Source organism: Miniopterus natalensis, chromosome 19, assembly GCF_054644295.1.
Source record: "Miniopterus natalensis isolate mMinNat1 chromosome 19, mMinNat1.hap1, whole genome shotgun sequence".
In the NCBI taxonomy this organism is placed as follows: domain Eukaryota; kingdom Metazoa; phylum Chordata; class Mammalia; order Chiroptera; family Miniopteridae; genus Miniopterus; species Miniopterus natalensis.
Genome location: NC_142099.1, coordinates 23,506,156 through 23,527,555, shown reverse-complemented (window position 1 = coordinate 23,527,555; position 21,400 = coordinate 23,506,156). Strand labels below are relative to the sequence as shown.

Here is a 21,400-nt window from a genome sequence, read left to right as displayed (position 1 = left end):
AAATTTGAAAATACCATCTACCCAATGATATCCTTTTACCCTTGAAATGTATCTATAATCTCTCCTTTATTAGTAATTACTGTATTATGCTCACAAACAGATTTAGCTTTTCCCAGAAATCTTAAAATGTTGATAAATTACAGAGTCCACAAGGAGGCATACCAGGCAAGGGATTTCCAGCGGCCTTACACTCCAGTTGTGCAGGGTTGTTCACCACCACGGTCTCATTCAGCATCTTCCCTGCACCCTCCAGGCTGGGTGGCTCTGCAAGAAGGCCAGGCAGGTCACCAATTCACATAAGTAGGACAGTTAAAGTGGAATTGTTTGCTCAGTGGGAATTACAATTTCTTCCATATATATAATGTATATGTATTATATACACACACATATATATATAAATTTGGAATAAAACTAAAGCATACCGTTAAGTAGAATTTAAGAACAAGATGGAAAAAGGATCTTAATAGGTTTTCTAGATCAAGCATTTCTCTGTGCTCAGGTAGGAAAATCCTTAGAACTGTAGATTAGCTGAGTAGTGAAAAATGTTAAAGAGAACTTGTTTTTATCCCAATAAATTTGATCAGCCCAATGATGAAGTGCCTTCACCAAGAAGAAATCGATGGCGTTGGAACTCTTGCAGTGAAGGAGAAATCAACATTTCCTGAAACTAGCTGACCTTATCTTTGAATAGTACTCTTTTTAAACCGCTTCAGAGAAATTCAAATCATATTCTTATTTATACCAGGTTTTTCTTTTGATATAAAAGTTACAATTAAATTGTCGGTAACATAAAACAAAAGACTACCTTTTAACTTGAAATAAGCATAGAAGATACTTCTCTATTATTAAATGTGGCCGTTCAGGAAGTCTGAGAGGCCCGGTGTAAAAGGAATGATGACCTGGAACAGCAACACCCAAAGGGTGTGTAAGAGATGCCGGGATGAAAAAGGGACAAGTAAACTAGAGGCCTTGTTTTATAGAGAGAAATGCTGTAGAGAGAAGTTCATATTTGAAGTTAATCAAGCTACATTTTAAAGATTTGCTAAATTTAGCTCATTCGATGCACTTGAGCCCCTCACCCCCACCTCAAATACAATCAAGCAATTAATCTACTAGTTTAGCAAAATCAGAAAAGGAGGAAAGAAGGGGAACAATAAAATGATTAAGCCTAAATAAGATGGCAAAAATAAAATTAAATATTTAAATCAAGAACATAAATATGAGTGAGTTCATTTTCTTGTTCAACAGGCAAAGGGTTATAGTAACACTGAGGGTTGACACGGATTTTTAAAGTAAAAGTGGATAAAAAGAACAGATTTAAAAACCGACAAAAAAGTTCACAATAAAGAGCCCAAGAAAGGTATACCAAGATAACAAGGTGCCATCAATTTCTGACAAACTGGTATACAAAGCAAAAATCATTAAACACTAGGGCAGCATGCTTTCTAGTGATTAAACTGTTACAATTTATGAAGAATCCATTATAGTGACAATGTTCTACGCACTGACTAACAAAGAAAAATTGTTAGAAAGCAGAGATGATGTGAAAGATCTAAAAGTAGTATATTTTAGTACATCTTTTTCAGAAATGGACTATGTAGTGAAATATAGTTATAAAGAACTTGAAAAATAAGATTACCCACCCAGATGTATGTATGTATGTATGCATGTGTATTTACAGTTAACAAAGAACATATATTCTTTTCAAATGCCCATAGAATATTTTCAAAATAAACTATATATTAGGCCATAAAATGCCAATAAAGCATTTACACCACAACAAAACTATAATAAAATGTCTAGAAATAAAAAATAAAGATATAAAGCTTTCTACATGAAGAAAAAAGTCATTAAAGAGAAAATCAAAATAAAGTATAAAATTATAAAAAATAAAAATAAAAATGAGATTGATTAAAATTAAAATCTATGGAATGTCACCAAGCAGTAGAATACTCAAAGAAAATTTTACAGCCCTAATTAATATATTAAAAACTAATTAATAATGAAAATAAATGTCCTAAGCATTCAACTCAGATTCTAGGAAAAGACCAATTAGATAAACCAGAAGAAGCCAGGAATAAAGAAACATTAATCCTCAAAGCAGAAGACAACCCCAAAGAAAACAAGAAAAACAACAAAAAAGGTAATGAAATTCAAAGCTGGGTTTTCACAAGTTTAAAATAAAGTCTGTCCTCAGAAGTAGGTGTCTGTCTGGATCAGATCTCTGTTTTTCTGGAAGTTATTCCTAAAGACAAAGCTCAGAACCCACTCCTCTTTCACACCTGTAGTTCTTTTCTATCCATCCAATTCAATGGATTAACCCTCCCCTCCCCTTCCCTTGTTTTTGGTTTAAAATGGTTAGAATGTTTCTTTTTTCTCTACTGAATTCTGATTTATGATATAGCATTTAAGGGCAAAGGCCTTTAGAAATGGCTATCTGACTTTTTTCAACTGGAAAGAAAAAATAATTAGTCCATGGCACATTCCTTCAAAAACAGTTATTTAAATACTCACTTAAAGCCTTCTGGGCTGAAGTGATCACTGAAGGCCTTGGCAGACCACGCAGCTGCCCCCAAAAAACAATATGGTGGGAACAAGAAAGGAGAGAGCTATGGAGTGGGTTGGTCATTTCTCACTCCACTAGAGGACTTAAAGAAAAAAGATTAGATGTCAGCAAGAACAGTGGAGTAAGGACTCCAAAAATCCACTCCTCCATTAAACACACACACACACACACACAAGCACTATAATTGTCAAAATCAACTTTTTCAGATCTCTGGATTAGTAATCAAGAACTTCCCACAAAGGAAACGCCAGGCACACATGACTTGACTGGTGAATTCTACCAAACATTTAAAAAGAATTAACATGAACCCTTCAAGAACACTTTCAAAATATAGCAGAGAGGAAACACTTCTCAAATAATTCTAAGAGGATAGTTTTACCATGATAACAAAACCAGACAGAGACTGCCAATAAAAAGACACTACAGACCAATGTGCCTTATGAAGACATGCACAAAAATAGTCAGCAAAATACCAGTAAGGTGAACCTAGCAGCACATAAAACAGATTACGCACCATGAATAAGAAAGACTTATCCCAGGAAGGCAGGGTTGGTTTAACATGAAAATCAATCAGCTTAATCAGGACAGTGTGGCACTTTCAAAGTGAATTCAAGACTTAAATTTAAGACCTAAAACCACAGAGCTCCTAAGAGAAAACATAGGGACAAAGCTCTTAACATTGGTCTTGGCAAGGATTTTTGGGGTATGACACCAAAAGCACAAACAACAAAAGCGAACTAAGCAAGTGGGACTACATCAAACTAAAAGGCTTCTGCATGGAAGGGAAACCGTCAACAGAATGAAAAATCAACCTACGAAATGGGAGAAAAAATTTGCAAACCATACATCCGATCTGATAAGGGGTTCATATCCAAAATATATAAAAAACTTGCACAACTCAATTGCAAAATATCAAATAATCTGATTAAGTAATCGCCAAAGAATCTGAATAGACATTTTTTCAAAGAAGACATACAAATGGCCAACAGGTACATGCAAAGGTGCCCAACATCGCTTATTATCAGGAAGATGCAAATCAAAATCACAATGAGGTATCACCCAACACCTGTTAGGATGGCCATGGTAAAAATACAAGAGATAACAAGTGTCAACAAGGATGTGGAGAAAAGAGAACCCCTGTGCGCTGTTATTGGAATGTGAATTGATACAGCAACTATGAAAAACATTATACAGGTTCCTCAAAAAATGAAAATTACGACCATATGCTCCAGCAATCATACTTCTGGGTATATATCGGAAGGAAATAAAATCAGTATCTCAAAGAGATATCTGCACTCCCGTGTGCATTTCAGCATTATTCACAATAGCCAAGATATAGAAATAACCCAAGTGTCCCATCAACACATGAATGGATAAAAGATGTCACACACACACACACACACACACACACACACACACAGAGGAATATGATTCAGCTATGAAAAAGAAGGAAATCCTGCCACTTCACACAACATGGATGACCCTATAGGACATTATGTTAAGTGAAATGAGCCAGACAGAGAAAGACAAATACTATATGATGTCACATATGTGAAAAAGTTAAACTCATGGAAACAGGTAGAATGGCGGTTACCAGGGGCTGAGGGATGGGGGAAATGGAGAGATGCTGGTCAAAGGGTACAAGCCTTCATTTATAAAATGAATAAACTCTGAGGATCTCATGAATAGCATCGCAATAATACGGGCAGAGAGCAGATCTTAAGTGTTTCACCACACACACACACACACACACACACACACACACACACACACACAGAGGTAACTACCTGAGGTGAGGGATGTGTTAAGGAATCTGACTGTAGTAATCATTTCACAAAGCATACATATATCAAATCATCACACTTTAAATATGTATAATTTTATTTGACAATTATGCCTCAATAAAGCTGGGGGGGAAATGAATAAAAAAAACAGTGTAGTACAGGCATAACTATAGACATTTAAGCAATAGGACAGATTTGAGATTACAGAAATAAACACTTACATTTAAAGTCAAATAATTTCCAAAAAGAGTGCCAAGTCCATTCAGCAGGGGGAAAAATAGTCTTCTCAACACATGGTGCTGGGACATTTTTAGGTAAAATGTAAATACAAATATAAATTCAATTATTCCCTTGGAGGGTTTAAAAGGATAGTCTTGCAATTTGAATTCAGTGGAACACTTTTCTAGACAGAAGCATTAGTAAGGTAACATTATGTTATGTTACAAATGAGAAAATGTCTGCATTCTCCAAGCAGGAGGTTGAATTCCATTCACATTGTTGGTTTTTTCCACTATCTTCCTTCTTCCAAAACCATATCACGCCAAAACCACAGTACCTTCTTCTGGACACATCGGAGGCTAGATTCTGCCTATTATTTCAATCACTCAAAGGCATGAATTGACTTTTTCAAGTCTTGGTTAAATTTGAATTAATACATAACTGATCTAAAAGTAATATGGATGAGTTAACCCTCCTTAACCACCAAAATTACGATAGAGTAATAAATTCATCTACACTGAAAAAACAGAACAGTAGAGTCCTGAACTAAAGTGACGCATTAAGAAAAAAAATGTTCCCCCTACAATATTCCCAAGTCTCTTTGAGGCCACAAGTGAGTTAGTAAGTAAAACACAGAAACGATAGAGAAGCCTTTTTTAAGTGGGTGTTAGCAGATGTTAGCCAAGCAAATACTTTAAAATAATAAAATTAAATGAAGGGGTGCTCCATTAATGTTTTCACCAGACAACTAATACAGCTCCCAGACTGTTCCTGGCCAACAGTAAAGGGCTTTAGATATATTTGTTAAAACGTTGGTGCGGTGAGAGGGGCAAAAAGCCAAATATGTGTTTGGCCCAAACAGTGGTTCGGCTACCATTTACAGATGACGAATAGGAACCAAACGCCAGGCTGAGCTTTTCATGCGTAGTCTTTCATTTACTCTTCACAACAACCTCCCTGATTATGGCATTTTCATTAATTCTGTTACTGTATATTAAAAGGAATATTGAAAAATCTATAAGGAAGCAGCTATCCTTTAATTTAGTTCATTTATTAATTTACTTAAGCAATTCTATAGTTGCCTTTTCAGTTAGGATTTGTTTTTATCCCAACCTTTATTTTTGGGGTAACACATTCAGCAAATGAGCCTTTATGACAATTGTCATCCAATTTTACAGATGAGGAAACAACTCTCAAACATTTAACATCGAAAAGCACTGTTCTACAGATATCACTTGGCAGTCTATGAACCCAATTCAAAGCCCATGCTTTTATCCACAACATTAGACTTCTGGGTGTTTTACCACGGCTGATTTTTCCTAGGAAATAATTAAGTGCAGATGAAATAAATGCTTGAGCCATTAGACCCCATATTATCGTTTGTGTGTGGAAACATCTGTCTTACTTGGCAAATACCTGAGGGTTAGATAGAATTTCACAGCTTGGTCTAGAGAATTAAAACTTCCAAAATTAGGAAACCTTGATGAACAAAAGGACCACCTACTGAGAGTCGCTGCCTTCTGTACTGCAGAAAACGCTCCTGAAAAACCCAGGGGGTCATGAGAACGTCCCTTTTCTCATGATCATGTCTTGGTCTTCCAGTCCAGGAGGCCATGCACCCTTACTTCACCTTTTAGAAAGACTTTTTTCCATGCTTGAGAAGAACAGAAGCGTCTACGATCTTTTTTATAAGAAAGATATTAAACAACTGGGAGGCTGAGTTTGTTAGGACTGAACACTTTTGGATGACATTTGTCATAAATGCTCTTTTGCTGAATGTGTTACCTCCCAAATAAAGGTTAGGATAAAGGCAAACCCCAACTGAAAAGGCAACTATAGAATTGCTTAAATAGATTAATAAATGAACTAAATTAAAGGCTATCTGCTTCCTTACAGATTTTTCAATATCCCTTTTAATATACAGTAACAGAATTAGATATATTACTTTGGAAGCATTCCAGGAGGAAGAGTATAATAGAATCAATTCTCCTTTTTCATACCATAAGCTTCTATTACTGACATCTAAGATTGATTAACTTTATTACGAAACTGAATTGCCATATGTACAGTAATTGAAGAAAGCCATTAATACATCTATTATTTCAATGCATGGTGTCTTTAAGCCCCTCTTCTCCACCCTGTTCTTACGCGGTTTCCCACATCAGATTAACTTGTCATTTTAACCTCTGAGATCTTTTTGAGATCTGTCATCAACTAATCCCTTAGAAATTCCTACCCTTCTTTAGTATCTCCAATTCTCGCTGAAGTTCATAATACAAGTGACAGATCTGAAGAAGACAGATCAGATTTAGGGTCATTTGTATTCAGCACAATATTGCTGTCATGAGTGCCGAGATGACATTCCAGCTTTCCGTCCAGATTCCTGTCACATTTACTTAGCCAACTACTTTCTCAAGATTGATCACAATAAGTATTAAATTAAAAGCTCACTTTATTATTGATTCCTCATTCAGGCTGATGGGCTGTGATCCAGACAAGTCAAGATGGTATTGAATGAAACATTTTTAGCTGGTACTGTACCTTACCTCTATTCTATTTGTGACTCACATCAAGAAGATGGTTTTATATTCTTCATCTGACTTGGTGGTTTTTAATAAATCCTTACAATGACTCACCTTCTGTTTCTTTCTTCTCACATTGACCCACGTCTTCAAGCTTGGTCTGCCACTCCCTGATGATTTTCCATGTAACTGTGTGTACCCTAATTCCATCTCCTGCTAACAGACATTCTGTTACCATAATCAGACCCTAGGTTTATAGACTTATGTTTTCCTAGGCATTGACTCTTTTTTCTATTCTGTTACTGCTCTGGATTTGATGGGATGCTTGCTTTCTTTCCCGGACTTTGGTTATCAGTCATTCTTGACTACACTAGGGAGACTCTAGGCCAGTCTTCAGGGTTTGGGCCAATGTTGCTCCAAGTAACAGCACACAGACCACTTGCACCAGAGATGCTGTTTCAGAAGATCTGGGGCTGGGCCCAGGAAGCTGTATCTTTAACATGCAATATGTATGATCTTTACGAACATTAAAGTTTGGGTACCCCAAACAATAAAGTTCAGTTCTTCCTGGTTCTGGAGACATACACTCTGTTCTTCACTACAGAGTCATCATTTAAGTATTTTTAAAGTCATTCTTGAGTACAAAAACATCTTTCTTTTTGATAAACTGAGAGAGTAGAAGTGGGAGATATTTTATACCTAACACCTCTAATCTTCAAAAGCATGCCACAAGTCAGGTAGTCATAGAAAATAAATGGTTTGTTCAAAGTTACTTAGATCGTGGTTAGCACAGAATTTACACCAAAGTGAGCTGGACCCCAGTGCGTGAGATGACGCCACCGTAACAAGCTATCCCACCTAACTGCTTCCTCTTAGCCAATGGAGACCAGATAAGGAGTGAAATGTTGGAACAGAGAAGATCAACAGCCTATACAAGGAGGAGAAATGGAGCCTCAGGCTAGAAAAATGGGGAAAACAGAGCAAGCTCACCCCAACATACTCTTAGATGGAAGTGGAGGTCTGAGTCTGCTGGAGACGGCTGCCAAAGAGCACTAGGGAGACAGATTAGGCCTTACGAGGAACAAGGTAAATTCAAGGCAATTTAAGGGAGAGTAGGGTTAGCCTGTCACCAAAGCCTCAAGCATGGTGAGCCAATTCCAAGATGGTTACAATCAGACGCTGGTCTTTAAAGGTCCTCCTTCAGGAACATGGTTTGTGTGTATAACATCCATAGCTTAGGTGTTCATCTTTGGGAAACCGGGGGAAGAATAAATTGGTTTATTGGAAACATTTAGGGAACTGATGATTTGAATCTTTTAAAATAAAATAAAACATGTAAAGAAATAGATTAGAAGAATTCAATGTTCTAATTTTTTTACTTACTATTTACTCTTTCGTTTATTAAATATTTACCAACTGCCTACTATGTACCTGGAATTAAGGTAGGTGCTGGGTCATTCTTTTAGGTTAAATTGTTTAGTAAATGTGAAGTGAATGAATGAATGATTTAACAGCAATTAGATATTAGAGAAAATGAACAATGTTTGGTAGAGATCTTGAATAGCTCTCTGCAAATATCCTTGGATGATTTAGGCAAGTCCAAGTCTATATTTCTTGGCTCTTTCTGATGACCCTCCAGAGATCAAAGTCTTACATTCAAGGTCAGTAGTCTTTCAGGTTTACTCTGAAGCTGTACTATTCATGAGCCATACCACGGCCACCATGAGAGAAGATCCTGCCTCAAGGCTAGCTTCTACTCACAAAATCCCTCTTACAGGCAAGGAGATCACAGAACATCCTATGAACAACCTTGCAACTTCTGCCTTTTCAACAAAAGTTGTCTGCAGAAAGTTACCAACAGAATTCAAATACTTTCAAACACAGGGTAGTGTGTTTATTTATCAGCCCTGGCATATCCTATTTGTCAACCTGAAAACTAAAGATCTTAATACAAGCAATTATAATTACAATAATGTAAAAAAAAAAAAAAACTACACTAAGTTTTTTAATACAGACTAAAATAAACACTTGTGGCTTTTTTTACAGTGTAATTCAATAAAAATGAGCCCCACTGTGTTTAAAAAAGAAAAGGCAAAGAAATATTCTTTTGTTAAGACATGGGAATGGCATTACCGTGCACATGCAGTTGAATGTGCTGCTGTGCTTCCCCAGCCGCATTGGTGGCCACACATGTGTACTTGCCAGCATCTTCCATCAGGGTTTTGGCAATTTGTAGAACGCGACCAGAAGACTGTATCTAATTGGGAGCAGAAAGCATGGCAGCATTTGGTACTTTACCCTTGGACTTGAAAACCTTTGTGGAGATAGACAAACTCACTTAACTTTGTAACATCTAATTATATTTTTATGCCAGTGTCTCAATTTTCTCTTAAACGATTAGAGCCAGATCACTTCATCATGCACAAGAAAAGAGACTCATTTGATTAAAAGGCTTTTCTTATTCATTGGAAAACACAAAATAACCTTAGGCCAGCCTGCTGGTAGAGTCATAAAACTCCACTGAATAAAAGACTTTAGCACTATGAGTTATGTGATTAAAATTTAAGCTATTCGAGAAAACATGGTCACATTTATATAACACTTCATAAATAGTTTTAAAACAACAATCTTTTTTGATTAAATGGTCATGGGGGCCAGAAAAAACAATAAAAATTATAAAGTGTAAGTCATGAAAATGCAGATAAATTTTTTCCTGTTTTTCCTAACTTCCCTCTTAAACTCAGTGCAACTGTCCTCCATCATTTTGGAAGCAGTGATTCAGTGGTTACTGTTTGAAACTGTTTCTCAGAGGCTACCAGCGACTTCCAATGACAATACCCAGATGCCCACGTAGGGAGCTCACACTGTCCTCTCATCATCTAGAGCACTTGGCGTTGCTGACTGACCACCTTTTCCTTGAGTCGCTCTACTTTCTGGGTATTGACGACAAGACACAGCATTTTCCCTCAGTTCTCATTCTCTGACTTCCTCAGTTGACTTGACAGAATCTGCTTCCTCCTCCTGTCCCATAAAGAGGAAACTTAATTTTCTGACCGTCTTCAGCCAAACCCTTGGCTTCAGTGAACAATCCTGTGCAGACACCTAAATTTACAGCATTGGCCTCCACTTCTCTCCTGAGCTCAGCACTTGTGGTTCCAGCCATCTGCTGGACAGGTTAGCACACAGCACTTAGCATGTCCAAAACAAAGCTTAGGACCGTTTCCTGTGTCTCTAACCCGACTTCCCACTGCATGTTTCCAATCTTGTTTAATGGCACCCGCTCTCTCTCCCAGTCGGCTGGGTTTTGGAGCCCACTATGACTCTCCTATTAATTATACTACTCCATGTTTCTCAGATCCCTGATTTTCCATTCTCACAGCCACTGTGGGATTATAATAGCTTAATTTATATTCCAGTGTCTCCAACCTCCCAAACTGTTCATCTATCTTGCATACCGTTGCCAGAATAATTTGTCCACAATGAAAATTTGATCCTTTTACCAGTCCTCCCTCAAAGCTCATTCATGGCTCCCTACTTTGCCCAGAATGAAACCCCAGCTCATCACAGCCCTCCAGGCATACCACATTCTGACCCCAAGTGGGACCTCCATAAGCTCCCACGTAAACTCCATTTCTCCAGCCATATGTACTAAACATGTTAAGCAGCACATTCACATGTCTATATTCACTTCTGGACTGTTGCACGTGGCCTTTACATCCATAATTTCTTATGCCTCTGAACTGGGTCAGTTCTCTCTCCTATTTCTTACCCTTTACTCTCTCATTAAATAAACTCAACCGTGACCGCAGTTTCAAATATCATTTCTGTGTCAGCATCTCCAGCCAGAGCTCTCCTTTGAGTTCCAGGACCACATATTCAATGGTCTACCTGACATTTTCATTACTTTATTTCAAAGTCATCTCAACCCCCAAAGTCTAAAACTCAAATCACAGTTTCCCCCCCCCCCAAACTTGTCCTCCAGAGTCTCTTATCTCACTGAATGTCATGACAGTCTATGCATTTGTGTAGGTTAGGTTCCTATGAGTTTTCCTTGGTGCTTCCCTCTCTCTCACCTTTCATAAGCAATCTATCACTGAACCCTAATGATATACCCAATAAATAACTCTCAAATCTAATATGTACCCTCATCTCTACGGCCAAGATGTGAATCTAAATTTCTATCTTTTCTCTCGCCTACACAAATAAATCCTAATTGATTTCCACATATCTACTTTTTTTTTAAAAATATCTTTATTGACTTCAGAGAGAGGAAGGGAGAGGGGGAGAGAGACAGAAACATCAATGATGAGAGAGTCATTGATCGGCTGCCTCCTGCACTCCCCCTGCTGGGGGTCAAGCCCGAAACCTGGGCATGTGCCCTGACCAGAAATTGAACCGAGATCTCCTGGGTCTCAGGTTGATGCTCAACCGCGGAGCCATGCCCACCAGGCCACATATCTACTCTTGATCCTTCAACTCATTCTCCAAAAGGAGCCTGGGTAACTACTTAAAATGCAAACCTGATCATGTCTCTCCTCTCTTAAAACCCTTCGAAGAGCTCCCATTGCTTTGAAGTGGAAATAATATTAATATTACTTAAATGCCTCCTACCTGCGCTCTGGTCCCCCCTGATACCACCCCATCTTTGCTCTCTGTTCCTCACTCCACTGGTTGCTTCAGGTCCTCAGAAGGTGTTATCGTCTCCTTTACTTTGGTTGTTTGCCTGTGAGCACACCCTTCCATTTCTGAAACACCCTTCCATTTCTCTTCCATTAATTCACCCAGTTAACTCCTACGTATTCTTCAGATCTCTGCCCAAAGGCTTTCTCCACAAATTACTCTCATGCTTAAAGGCTTCCCTCATTTTCCGTTGTCATACCTCTCTTTATTTTCTCTTAAAATTACTCATTACACTTTGCAATTATACTATTTATGATTATGTGGTAAATATCTATTTCCAGTAAACAGTTGTTTACCTGCACTGTGTGTGAAGGCTACATGCTGAATCTTTCACTCACCAAAGTGTTAAGACTCGTTCCATTGGATTTGGAATGGGAGTGATAAATGAACAAATATCCACCGTTCGTACTGAGAAAAGAACTCAGCACATCCCTCCTTGTTGAAAACTTACTACAAGTGAAGTTCATGCGCACATTAATCAATTAACTTGAACCTAGTAGCAATATCTATTAATCTGGATTTTAAATGCATCTTTTAAATGACCTGGGTTTGAAATCTATGTATCTATGTATCTATCAATTTAACAAATATGTACTGAGATACAGTTATGTCAGGGACTATATTCAGGATGAAGGATACAGAAATGAATTTATTCAGAGATTGAATCTCTGCCCTCCTGAAGTTTATAAACTGGTTAAAATACGTTTTTCAAGAAATTTCGGCTAGGTTTATATAGATGTGACTTTACCTTAATCTTAGTTTATGATGAACATATTGGGGATACTCTTGGTATTGATGAACATTTTTCATCCACAAAACACCATTTTTTCAATAGTTAAGACAGCCATCAATCAAAATAATAAGAGTACCCACTGATAGGTTAAAAACTGATATCATTGTTAAGGTTATTAGTCTTTAACTAATTCCATTCTTCATATGAAAGCATTAGGTCAAATTCTAAAAAAATGCTAAGGAAAACACATATTGTGTTAATAAATTTTCTGCAAAATACAACAGGAAAATCTATAATTAGGAAAGAAGTATGTGGTACTACAGGAAGATCTATGTAGCCTTCTCATTTGGGGCTCACTAGTAGTTATACTTACTTTGAAGTTTCCTTGGGCGGTGTTCACAGGCTGGCCATCTTTCAACCACGTGAGGGATGGATTGGGAATGCCATTGGCTATGCACTGTAAGGTGATAGGCTTGTATTTCACTACGGCTCTCTCAGAAAGGCCTGAGGATTTGATTGTTGGAGGAACTAGATTTAAAAAAAAGAAGAAGAAAATAGGAAGGAAGAAAGGAAGGGAAGGAGGGAGGGAGGAAACAAAAACCATAATCAGTGGGGTCAGACACTTAAAAATCTGTGTGCAAAACCACCTGAAACTTTAAAAATGTAAACAAAGGGTGAAATAATTTTATCCCATGGACTTAATTTATATTTTAGGGAGTACTTATTTCTTAATTATAACTCTCTAATTCTCCAAAAACTGAGTAAAATATATTTGCAGCAGCTGCAATCCTATGTTTGTTTCCACCTTTTGGCGTGTCTTCCCAGTCTATTATGACCCTCCCTTCCTCACGAACTCTCTCAGTCAATCAGGTGAGGTTCCCGTACCCAGATTTATAGTGCATGACTCTGCCCCAGCCAGGCTGATTGAACCCAGGACGGTCACTTGATTTAAGCTGGCCCTGCCAGACCCCCTCCCCCGGAAACTGGAACTAAGACTGAGAAACAGGACGGCTATATTCCATCACAGGACTGAAAAAGCGGGGGGAAAAGTCTGCATAGACAGAGGGGAAAATGAACCTGACATTCATAGAAACCTCTGCGGTGGCTTCCAAATGGCTCTCCCGTTTCTCGTTCCAGTCCCTCCTTCCCAAGCTCTGCTGGCAGGAGAGACACATAATAACCTGGCAGAAAGCTGCTTCTGTCGCCGCCTTAATGGTTTTAACACGATTGTGCCAGTTTTGTGAATGCACGTGCGTGCCCTGGATCCTGCATAACATCCTCAGCTTCCATTTCTGGAAATGACTCTATTCACACTCCCTCCTGTTTTGGCTAAACTCTCCCATGCTGACATAACCCTTTTACTTGGAATTTTCTGCCTACCCCTTTTATCTTACTTGGTCTACTTCCTCAGACCCTGGCATTCTATGCAGAACACACTTCCTGCCATTTAACTTCTGTCTACGCTCATTCACGTGGTATCTCTCGGGTAAGTCCCTGTGTTAATAAAGTGACTTAAAATCTACCTTTATTTAATTCAAATTCACATTCTTTCTTTTTTTAATCCTCACTTAAGGATATGTTTTCATTGATTTTAGAGAGAGAGGAGTGGGGGGGGAGAAACATCAATGTGAGAGAAAAACATAGATTGGTTGCCTCCCATACACAACCAACCAGGGATCGAACCTGCAACCTTTAGGTGGTATACGGGATGAAGCTCCAATCAACTGAGGGCAAATTCACATTTTTAAAAAAGTGGTTTTTAGAGAGAGAGGAAGGGAGAGGGAGAGAGAAACAGCAATATGAGAGCAAAACATTGACTGGCTGCCTCCTGCATGCCTCCTACCAAGGATTGAGCCTGCAACTCAGGCATGAGCCTGACCAGGGATCGAACCAGCAGCCTTTCAGTGCATGGGACGATGCCCAACCAATGGAGCCACGCGGGCCAGGGCACACATTCACATTCTTTACATTACTTCCACACCTCAAGATTTATCCAGAGCTACAATTTGATAATTAGATAATGAAACAACACAAAAATTAATTTTAAATGTAATGCTCTTGCCCTTTTCAGCCTACCATGAACAGTCACTTCAAACTCCTTCCTGTGGTCTCCAGCAGTGTTGGTTGCCACACACTGATAAAGGCCTGTATCTGACACTTGGGCCTGGGCAATGACCAGTTTGCGGCCATTCAGTAAAATCTTGAATCCATCCCTTTCATCGATTAGCTGGCCATCCTTCAGCCACCTATAGAAACAAGTCAAAAAGCAGTATGGATATATATTTTAAATAATTAAGTTCCTGGAATATATATGTATATCTTCATATATGTGTGTGTGTATGGGTGTGTGCGTGTGTGTGTGTGTGTGTCTTGGAGGAACTAAATTTATTTATATATTACATTTTTATACATATACATATATAAATTCTCAATTATGCATTTGCCTAATTTCCTATTTTATCACTTTATAAAATAAACTGTACATGGGGAAAGGAAAAAAAAGAACCCCGGTCTAACACAGAAGTTGGCATATTGTTGGAACCCAGTAACTATGTGTTGAATTCGTCATTCATCTATTAACGTTAAGTTACAAAACCAGGCAAATGTTCCTAAATATTATTCCCTTGAAACATTTAAATAATACTAACTAGCAAAATGAACACAATCCTAAAATATCTGTAAAATAAAACCCTGAAATTTTAGAGCATTATATTTTTTCCTTTCTTATAAGTTATCGCTTTCCATACAGTTTTATAATCATATGTCAACGTATTTTATTCCCTTAGTTGACGGTTCCTTAATTGCATATCCTATAGCACTTCAGAAATGAAAGATAAGCATTTAAGATATGCTTTGTGAAGGAAAAAATGAGAAAAAAGAATTGGTAAACATATATGCATGTTAACTATTTCCCTGATATGTCCGGTACATTTCTTTTTACTTAGTTGTTTATTAAACATTTCAGGGCCTGGGAAGAGTTAACAGATACTGCTTAATAGTCTGTTTCTATAAACTGAAACTGTAATTTCTAAGAGCATCAATGGAATTTCTCTAATTGAGCAGATTTAAGGACCCTGTAAGTATCAATTAAAAGCCACCTTGTCTATAGCGTGTGTCTTTTAAAAGAGAAATATAAAGATCGTAATCCTATACAACCACTGTTTAGTGACACAGGATCTCTTTCAAGATAGCTCTAAAACACTCAAAAAAGAAGTGGGAGGTATTTAATAGACATACCAAAACCCTTACATGATAGTTGGTGGGGGAGAGCCTGTCACTTGACAATCCAGCTCCAGTAAGTTATTAACCATCACTATGAAGTAAGATGTTTCCTCTCCTCCTTCTACAGCTGGCGGCACTGGAAAACAACAGAGACGCGACACGCAGTGAAATGTTTACAAGAAAAAATACACCATCCGGATTTTCCTCAATTATCTAGCCCTATAGTGTTACTGACGTCACCTGAATATAAAGTTGATTCATATTTTATGTTGCTTATTTTCATAATAATAATAAGAGGGAACCTCAATAATTGGGCCTCTGTTCAAAAGCCTTCGATTTATAAAGAAGTCAGATTCGGGGTTCCAAGATGACCTCTGAAGACCCAGAGACAAAGTTTCCTGCTGTCTAGCATGGTGCTCAGGACAGAAGACCATGTTTTCCCTCACTGCAGTCAGATGTTATCATAGATGTAAAATGCACCTATGCACTTACAAACAAAGTATTCTATCAAAATCAGTGGAAGATTTATGTGAGATTTTAGATCTTGGGACTCTGGTGACAAATCCACCACTCAGTAATGTGCAGTCCAGAGATGAACAGAAAGCTAAACCTTCTCCAAGATTATTTTATTACTGCATGACCGAAAAAAAAAACAAAACAACTTTAATAAACAAGTCAGGTTTGGCTATGAATCTGAGAATCCAGATAGTGGCATCCTTACGTACCTAAGACATCAACGTCATATTTTATTTCCTTTTCTCCTGCCACACTGGTAGCCACACACACATACTGGCCCCGATCGACTTCCAGGGCACTGGTGATTTCTAGTTTCTTCCCACCAGCTTCTATGCGGATATTGTCGCTGGCTTTCACGGGGACACTGTCCTTTAACCAGGTGAGGACTGGCGGAGGGTTGCCGCCAGCTTTGCACTCCAGCGTCAGTGAGTGAGCAAGGACCACTTGCTTATGCAGAGGTACAGCCGAGTCACCTTCAATCACTGGAGGAACTATGAGAAAAAAGTAATATTTCAGGCACTTCTTTGAATCCTAATGGAATAGGAATTCTAAATGCCCATCTCCACGTAGACAGCTAAGGAAAGAATTGCTTGGTTCAGTTAATCTACGACTATTCTAAATATCGTGGGACACTCTCTACTGTGTCTGGCTTACGAAGGGCCAAATAGTGGGGAATGATCTTAGTCCTAATGACGAATTTACCTTCTGCATAAAAAACAAGTGGTATGGTAGCCCCAAGAGCCACAGGCAAGTGGTTGGCTCAATGAACGGACCGCTTCCTGCTCATGGTAGATTTTACAAATATTTTTCCAAATCATGGGACGAATTCTTCTAATTCCTACCCATGCATATTGAAAATGACCAGATCCAACAGGACTTTATTAGTGAACAAACTGAAAGTTGGCATATTAGAAACCATAGATAAAGGATGATTACAGCACCTATTTATTCCTTACCATAAACGTCCACGTGGAAGGACTTTTCAGCAGTTCCAGCAACATTGCTCACATGACACGTATACGTGGCTGAATCAGAGACCTGTGCTCGAGGGATATGAAGAAACTGCCCTTTATCAATATAAAGTGCTTGCGAGCTGGACATGATCGGCTGGCCATCCTTATACCACGTAACAGCTGGCACTGGAAGTCCCCGAGTTTCACACTCCAGCTTAATCATGCTGTTGATCAAAGCTGATATTTCCGTGGTGACATTCCCTCCTTTAATACTGGGTGGAACTACAAAGGATTTCAGGACAGAAACAAGTTTTCTAAGCTTTCCCATCTGCATAGAATCTTAAATGCTACAGATGTTTAAATAATGCATTCAAAGTAAATATAAAGACATCGAGGAAGTCCGTGATTTATCTACTGAGAGTTAATTGCCTGTTTTGTCTATTTTTTATCACCCTCCTTATGGGTTTCAGATAAAGCAGAAAGTCACAGCCTTAGTTTCAGAGGTTCATTCAAGTCCAATAGATCATATTACAGGACTAAGAACGTTACATTTAACGAACAAGCAAAACAAAACAAAACGCCACTTAAAGTAGATATAAAAATGTTTGAAATCAGGCCAAGGGAGCAAAAATGTCAGGTGTGGTACAACTTCATGCTCTGTCCCCAAGAAATACTAAAGGTCTAAAGTCCTTTCTGAACCAGCTGCTGGCAATAGCTGGGCAGTCTTCCACTTTTGCTTCTTAGTTTTGTTTTGTTTTGTTTTTTGGTTTTTTTTTAATTGCCAAGACTTCATTCACTGGACTTTACTCATCTAATTGGCTGCATGTGTATCTTCCACAATTCAGCAGCCACATGCCTGGCTTCTCACACCTGAGGACTCTGCTGTTGGAAAAACAACCCAAGTGGCTCAAAACTGCTGCATACTCTGAACATGCTCGCTCCAGGATTGTGCTATAATTGCAACAGTTTAAAAGAAACCAAATGGCATGTGCCTAAGTTTAGTGCCTTCACATTATTTTATTATACTTTCAAATTTTAGAATAGGCTATTGTGAAATGTTTTTTCTTATGGTTAGACTAAGTCATGGGTTTTTGGGAGACGGATCACAGAGGAAAAGTCCCATTCTCGGTCCAGGGGACATACTATCAGCACATTTATTCCTGACGGTGGAAACCTTGACAAGCAGGTCAGGGCTGTTTTTTCCGTTTTTTTTCCCCTTTTCTTTGGAAGAGAATCCCTCTCCCCAGCTCATACCTATGGGGTAGGAAGTGATATTCTACGTCCTTGAGAGGGGAATACCTATATAATTTATTTGGGATCTTCTAAATGGGAGATTTGTCTCTCCTCTCCAAGTTATTTATTTATCCAATCATGTCTTTATATCAATATGGACTCATGAAAACTTAATTTATATTCTGAGAAAGGTTAAAACACAGAATCGTTTGGGGGGTTCTGGATGGATGAATTCAATTGACATAATTTCTAATGAGGGGGGGAGAAACACGATTCAGTTTTCGAACAAATGGTTTCTTGAACAGCCTTCGGGACGAATTAAGTTCGAGAACTGAGCTTCCATTTTATTAAACACTCTTTCAGTTCCTTCCTTCTTTCACATTCCCCCCACCCCCATCCCCACCTTTATTTTTCCCTCCATCTCTTATTTTTCACTCTTCTCTTATCTCCATTTTCCCCCTTATTCAGGCACCATGTGCATTTCTGCCTTTGCGTGCAATGCGACAGAGAGTCACTGCTTTGGGTGGGAAGGTCCTGAGTGTCATTCACTATGGAAACACAGAAACTAGTGCAGTGAGTAGACCCACAATAAGCATGGCTGACCTACTGACTTCTTTTATTTTCTATTGTTTAATGCTTCATACCTGCCACATAAAGTTCAGACGCCTTCCTTACGGCTCTGTGAGTAAAAAGTAAAATGACTTTGACAGTGTTCCTCAGGGGATACCGAAAATTTTAGTGAAATGAGGGCTACATATCTCCGATGGGGACTCAGCCAGGAGAAAATAGCAAATAACACCACAAACATAAGGCATTTAAAATATTACAATGTGGTCAGGATAAAGGCCAAGATGAAGTGAAAAGAGTAATTGAGTTGTTTGTATACCATCAGCTTCATTCTATGTCATGCATCTTTGCTCTTTTTAGAGGGTCTTTTTTTAATCCCTTTAAGGATATAAACATTTGGTTTATGTATATACTAACCAAGTATGAAATACGTGACCTCTTAAGTGAGGTCATACAAAAACCACTAGACCACTTGAAAAAATCCATACTTACTGGTAAAATGCATTAAAATTGGATACAACATTCTAGCCTAAAACACATAAAGACAGACTTTCTTCTAAAGGAGGTAGAATTCCAAATTATTCAGTCTGAATAAAAGGACAGTTAACATTAGAGTAAAACCTGCTTTTCAATTTATACTAAGAACTGATACCAATAAAAAGCATAAGAAATCCCACTTACTATGGACAGTCAGCTTTATATCCTTGGCTTGCTTGCCTGCTGCATTAGACACAGCACACTGGTAGCGCCCCTTGTCACTTCTTCGTGTGTTCTTTAAATGCAACACTTGTCCTCTGTCTAGAAGTTCAATATTAGGATCTCCCAAAAATAAAGGCCTAGAAAAAATGCAATTTTATTCCATGAGTCCATTTCCATTTTCCTATGTTTCCTCTCTTCCTAATCACAACAAAAATCATTAAGTCATATGAAGTTAAAAATCAAAGCTGAAATTTTTAGCATAAATTAAAAATATATATATATGATGTGATTGAAATTATTAAACTACTTATCTAATGAAACATTGAAATTATTAAACTACTTATCTAATGAAAGTGAGATAATTATCACTTTAAGATGAAAAGTTTCTTCATTTCAAACTTAGATTGTTGAATAATATTAATAGAAAACGGGCAGTGTCATTATCTGCTTCATTCACTCATCCCCTCCTCTTTTTCTTCTGGTCGTTGGGTTTTTGTTTTGTTTTGCTTTTATTTTGGGTTTGCACAGCCAAAATTTCTACCATCATTTAGAAAAGAACTAAAGAGTATAGGAGCTTCAGGTCAACCAGTATTATTTTTAAACCAATTATCACTATAATATCTGGAAAAGTATTCAGGCTAGAATGAATGGTTATTACTTACTAAACGCAATGACCACGCCAACTTTTCTAAAAAGTAGATATTATAGTAAATATGAATGGTTTTATAATCATAAATACTGAAAGATATTTATGACAAAAGCAGCTCATAAACAGTTATCTAGGAAGTTTTTTCTACTATAGAGAATCACTTACTGACTACAATGAAATGCTCACTTTTATATAACTGGCAGCAGCTTTATTTAATACTCGAAACATCATGGTTATTAAAGTCTATGCTATCCCAAGAGTCATCCCTTTAAAATCCATTGATCTTCTTTTAGGAATACTCATAGCTAGTTTTTTAAAAGTTGCAGTGAGTTAACCACATGATAAATAGTTAGAAGCATTGCTATATTAATAAGCCACTAGTCAGACTTCAAGATTAAATGGAAACACATTTAATTTTCTACAGTAGCATTTTTACTGTTTCTTGGTATGACATTCTGTATAAAGTTCTCCAAAGCTAGAATAAAAAATAAAATACCTTAGTTCAATGCATTTTAACTGTTTAAGGAAGTGAATGCTTGATACAGTTATTCAAATTCAAGTAACTTTAAAACTTTTACTGATTGTTAATTATGCAAGTAACATAATAATTTAAACAAGCAAAAAAGTAAGCATTATAATAAGAAAAGGCCTCCTTGGTTTATTCCCCCTCATGTGAGGCTTATCTCAAGACTTCTCACCATTATCAGTCTCACCTTTTTCTAAACATTTTCCCCATCGATGTGTTTTTAAAGGAATCTAACATTTTTTTATACATAAAGGGTATTGTGTTCTTGTTGTTTTTCACTGGACAATAGCTATGCAGATAGTTTTGGTACATATAGTGTGATCTTCCTCTTTTTAATTGCTGCACCGTGTTTCCTAATATGACCATGCCATGGGTTATCTACCCATTTTCCTAGTGTGGTGCTTTGGGCAGTTTTTGCTTTTCTGCAGTCACAGTTGCAGGGAATGTATCGCAAAGGCCTCCCTGTGGGCACCCAGGACCGCTTCCTGCTCCTAGATGCTGGAAGTGTAAGTGCCCCATGACAGCACAGGA

The 21,400-nt window shown here is 37.8% G+C and overlaps 1 protein-coding gene across 1 annotated transcript in view; it reads right to left on the bottom strand.

Moving 5' to 3' along the window:
- HMCN1 (hemicentin 1) overlaps positions 1 to 21,400 on the bottom strand; it is a 345,340-nt gene that overhangs the window by 127,936 nt on the left and 196,004 nt on the right. The window contains exons 30-37 of the mRNA XM_016224594.2: positions 19,677 to 19,831; positions 17,199 to 17,477; positions 16,452 to 16,733; positions 15,754 to 15,862; positions 14,581 to 14,750; positions 12,878 to 13,032; positions 9,225 to 9,348; positions 163 to 264 (exon numbers count right to left, since the gene is read on the bottom strand). Coding sequence (XP_016080080.2) covers positions 163 to 264; positions 9,225 to 9,348; positions 12,878 to 13,032; positions 14,581 to 14,750; positions 15,754 to 15,862; positions 16,452 to 16,733; positions 17,199 to 17,477; positions 19,677 to 19,831 — 1,376 coding nt within the window. The remainder of the gene's footprint in view (positions 1 to 162; positions 265 to 9,224; positions 9,349 to 12,877; positions 13,033 to 14,580; positions 14,751 to 15,753; positions 15,863 to 16,451; positions 16,734 to 17,198; positions 17,478 to 19,676; positions 19,832 to 21,400) is intronic.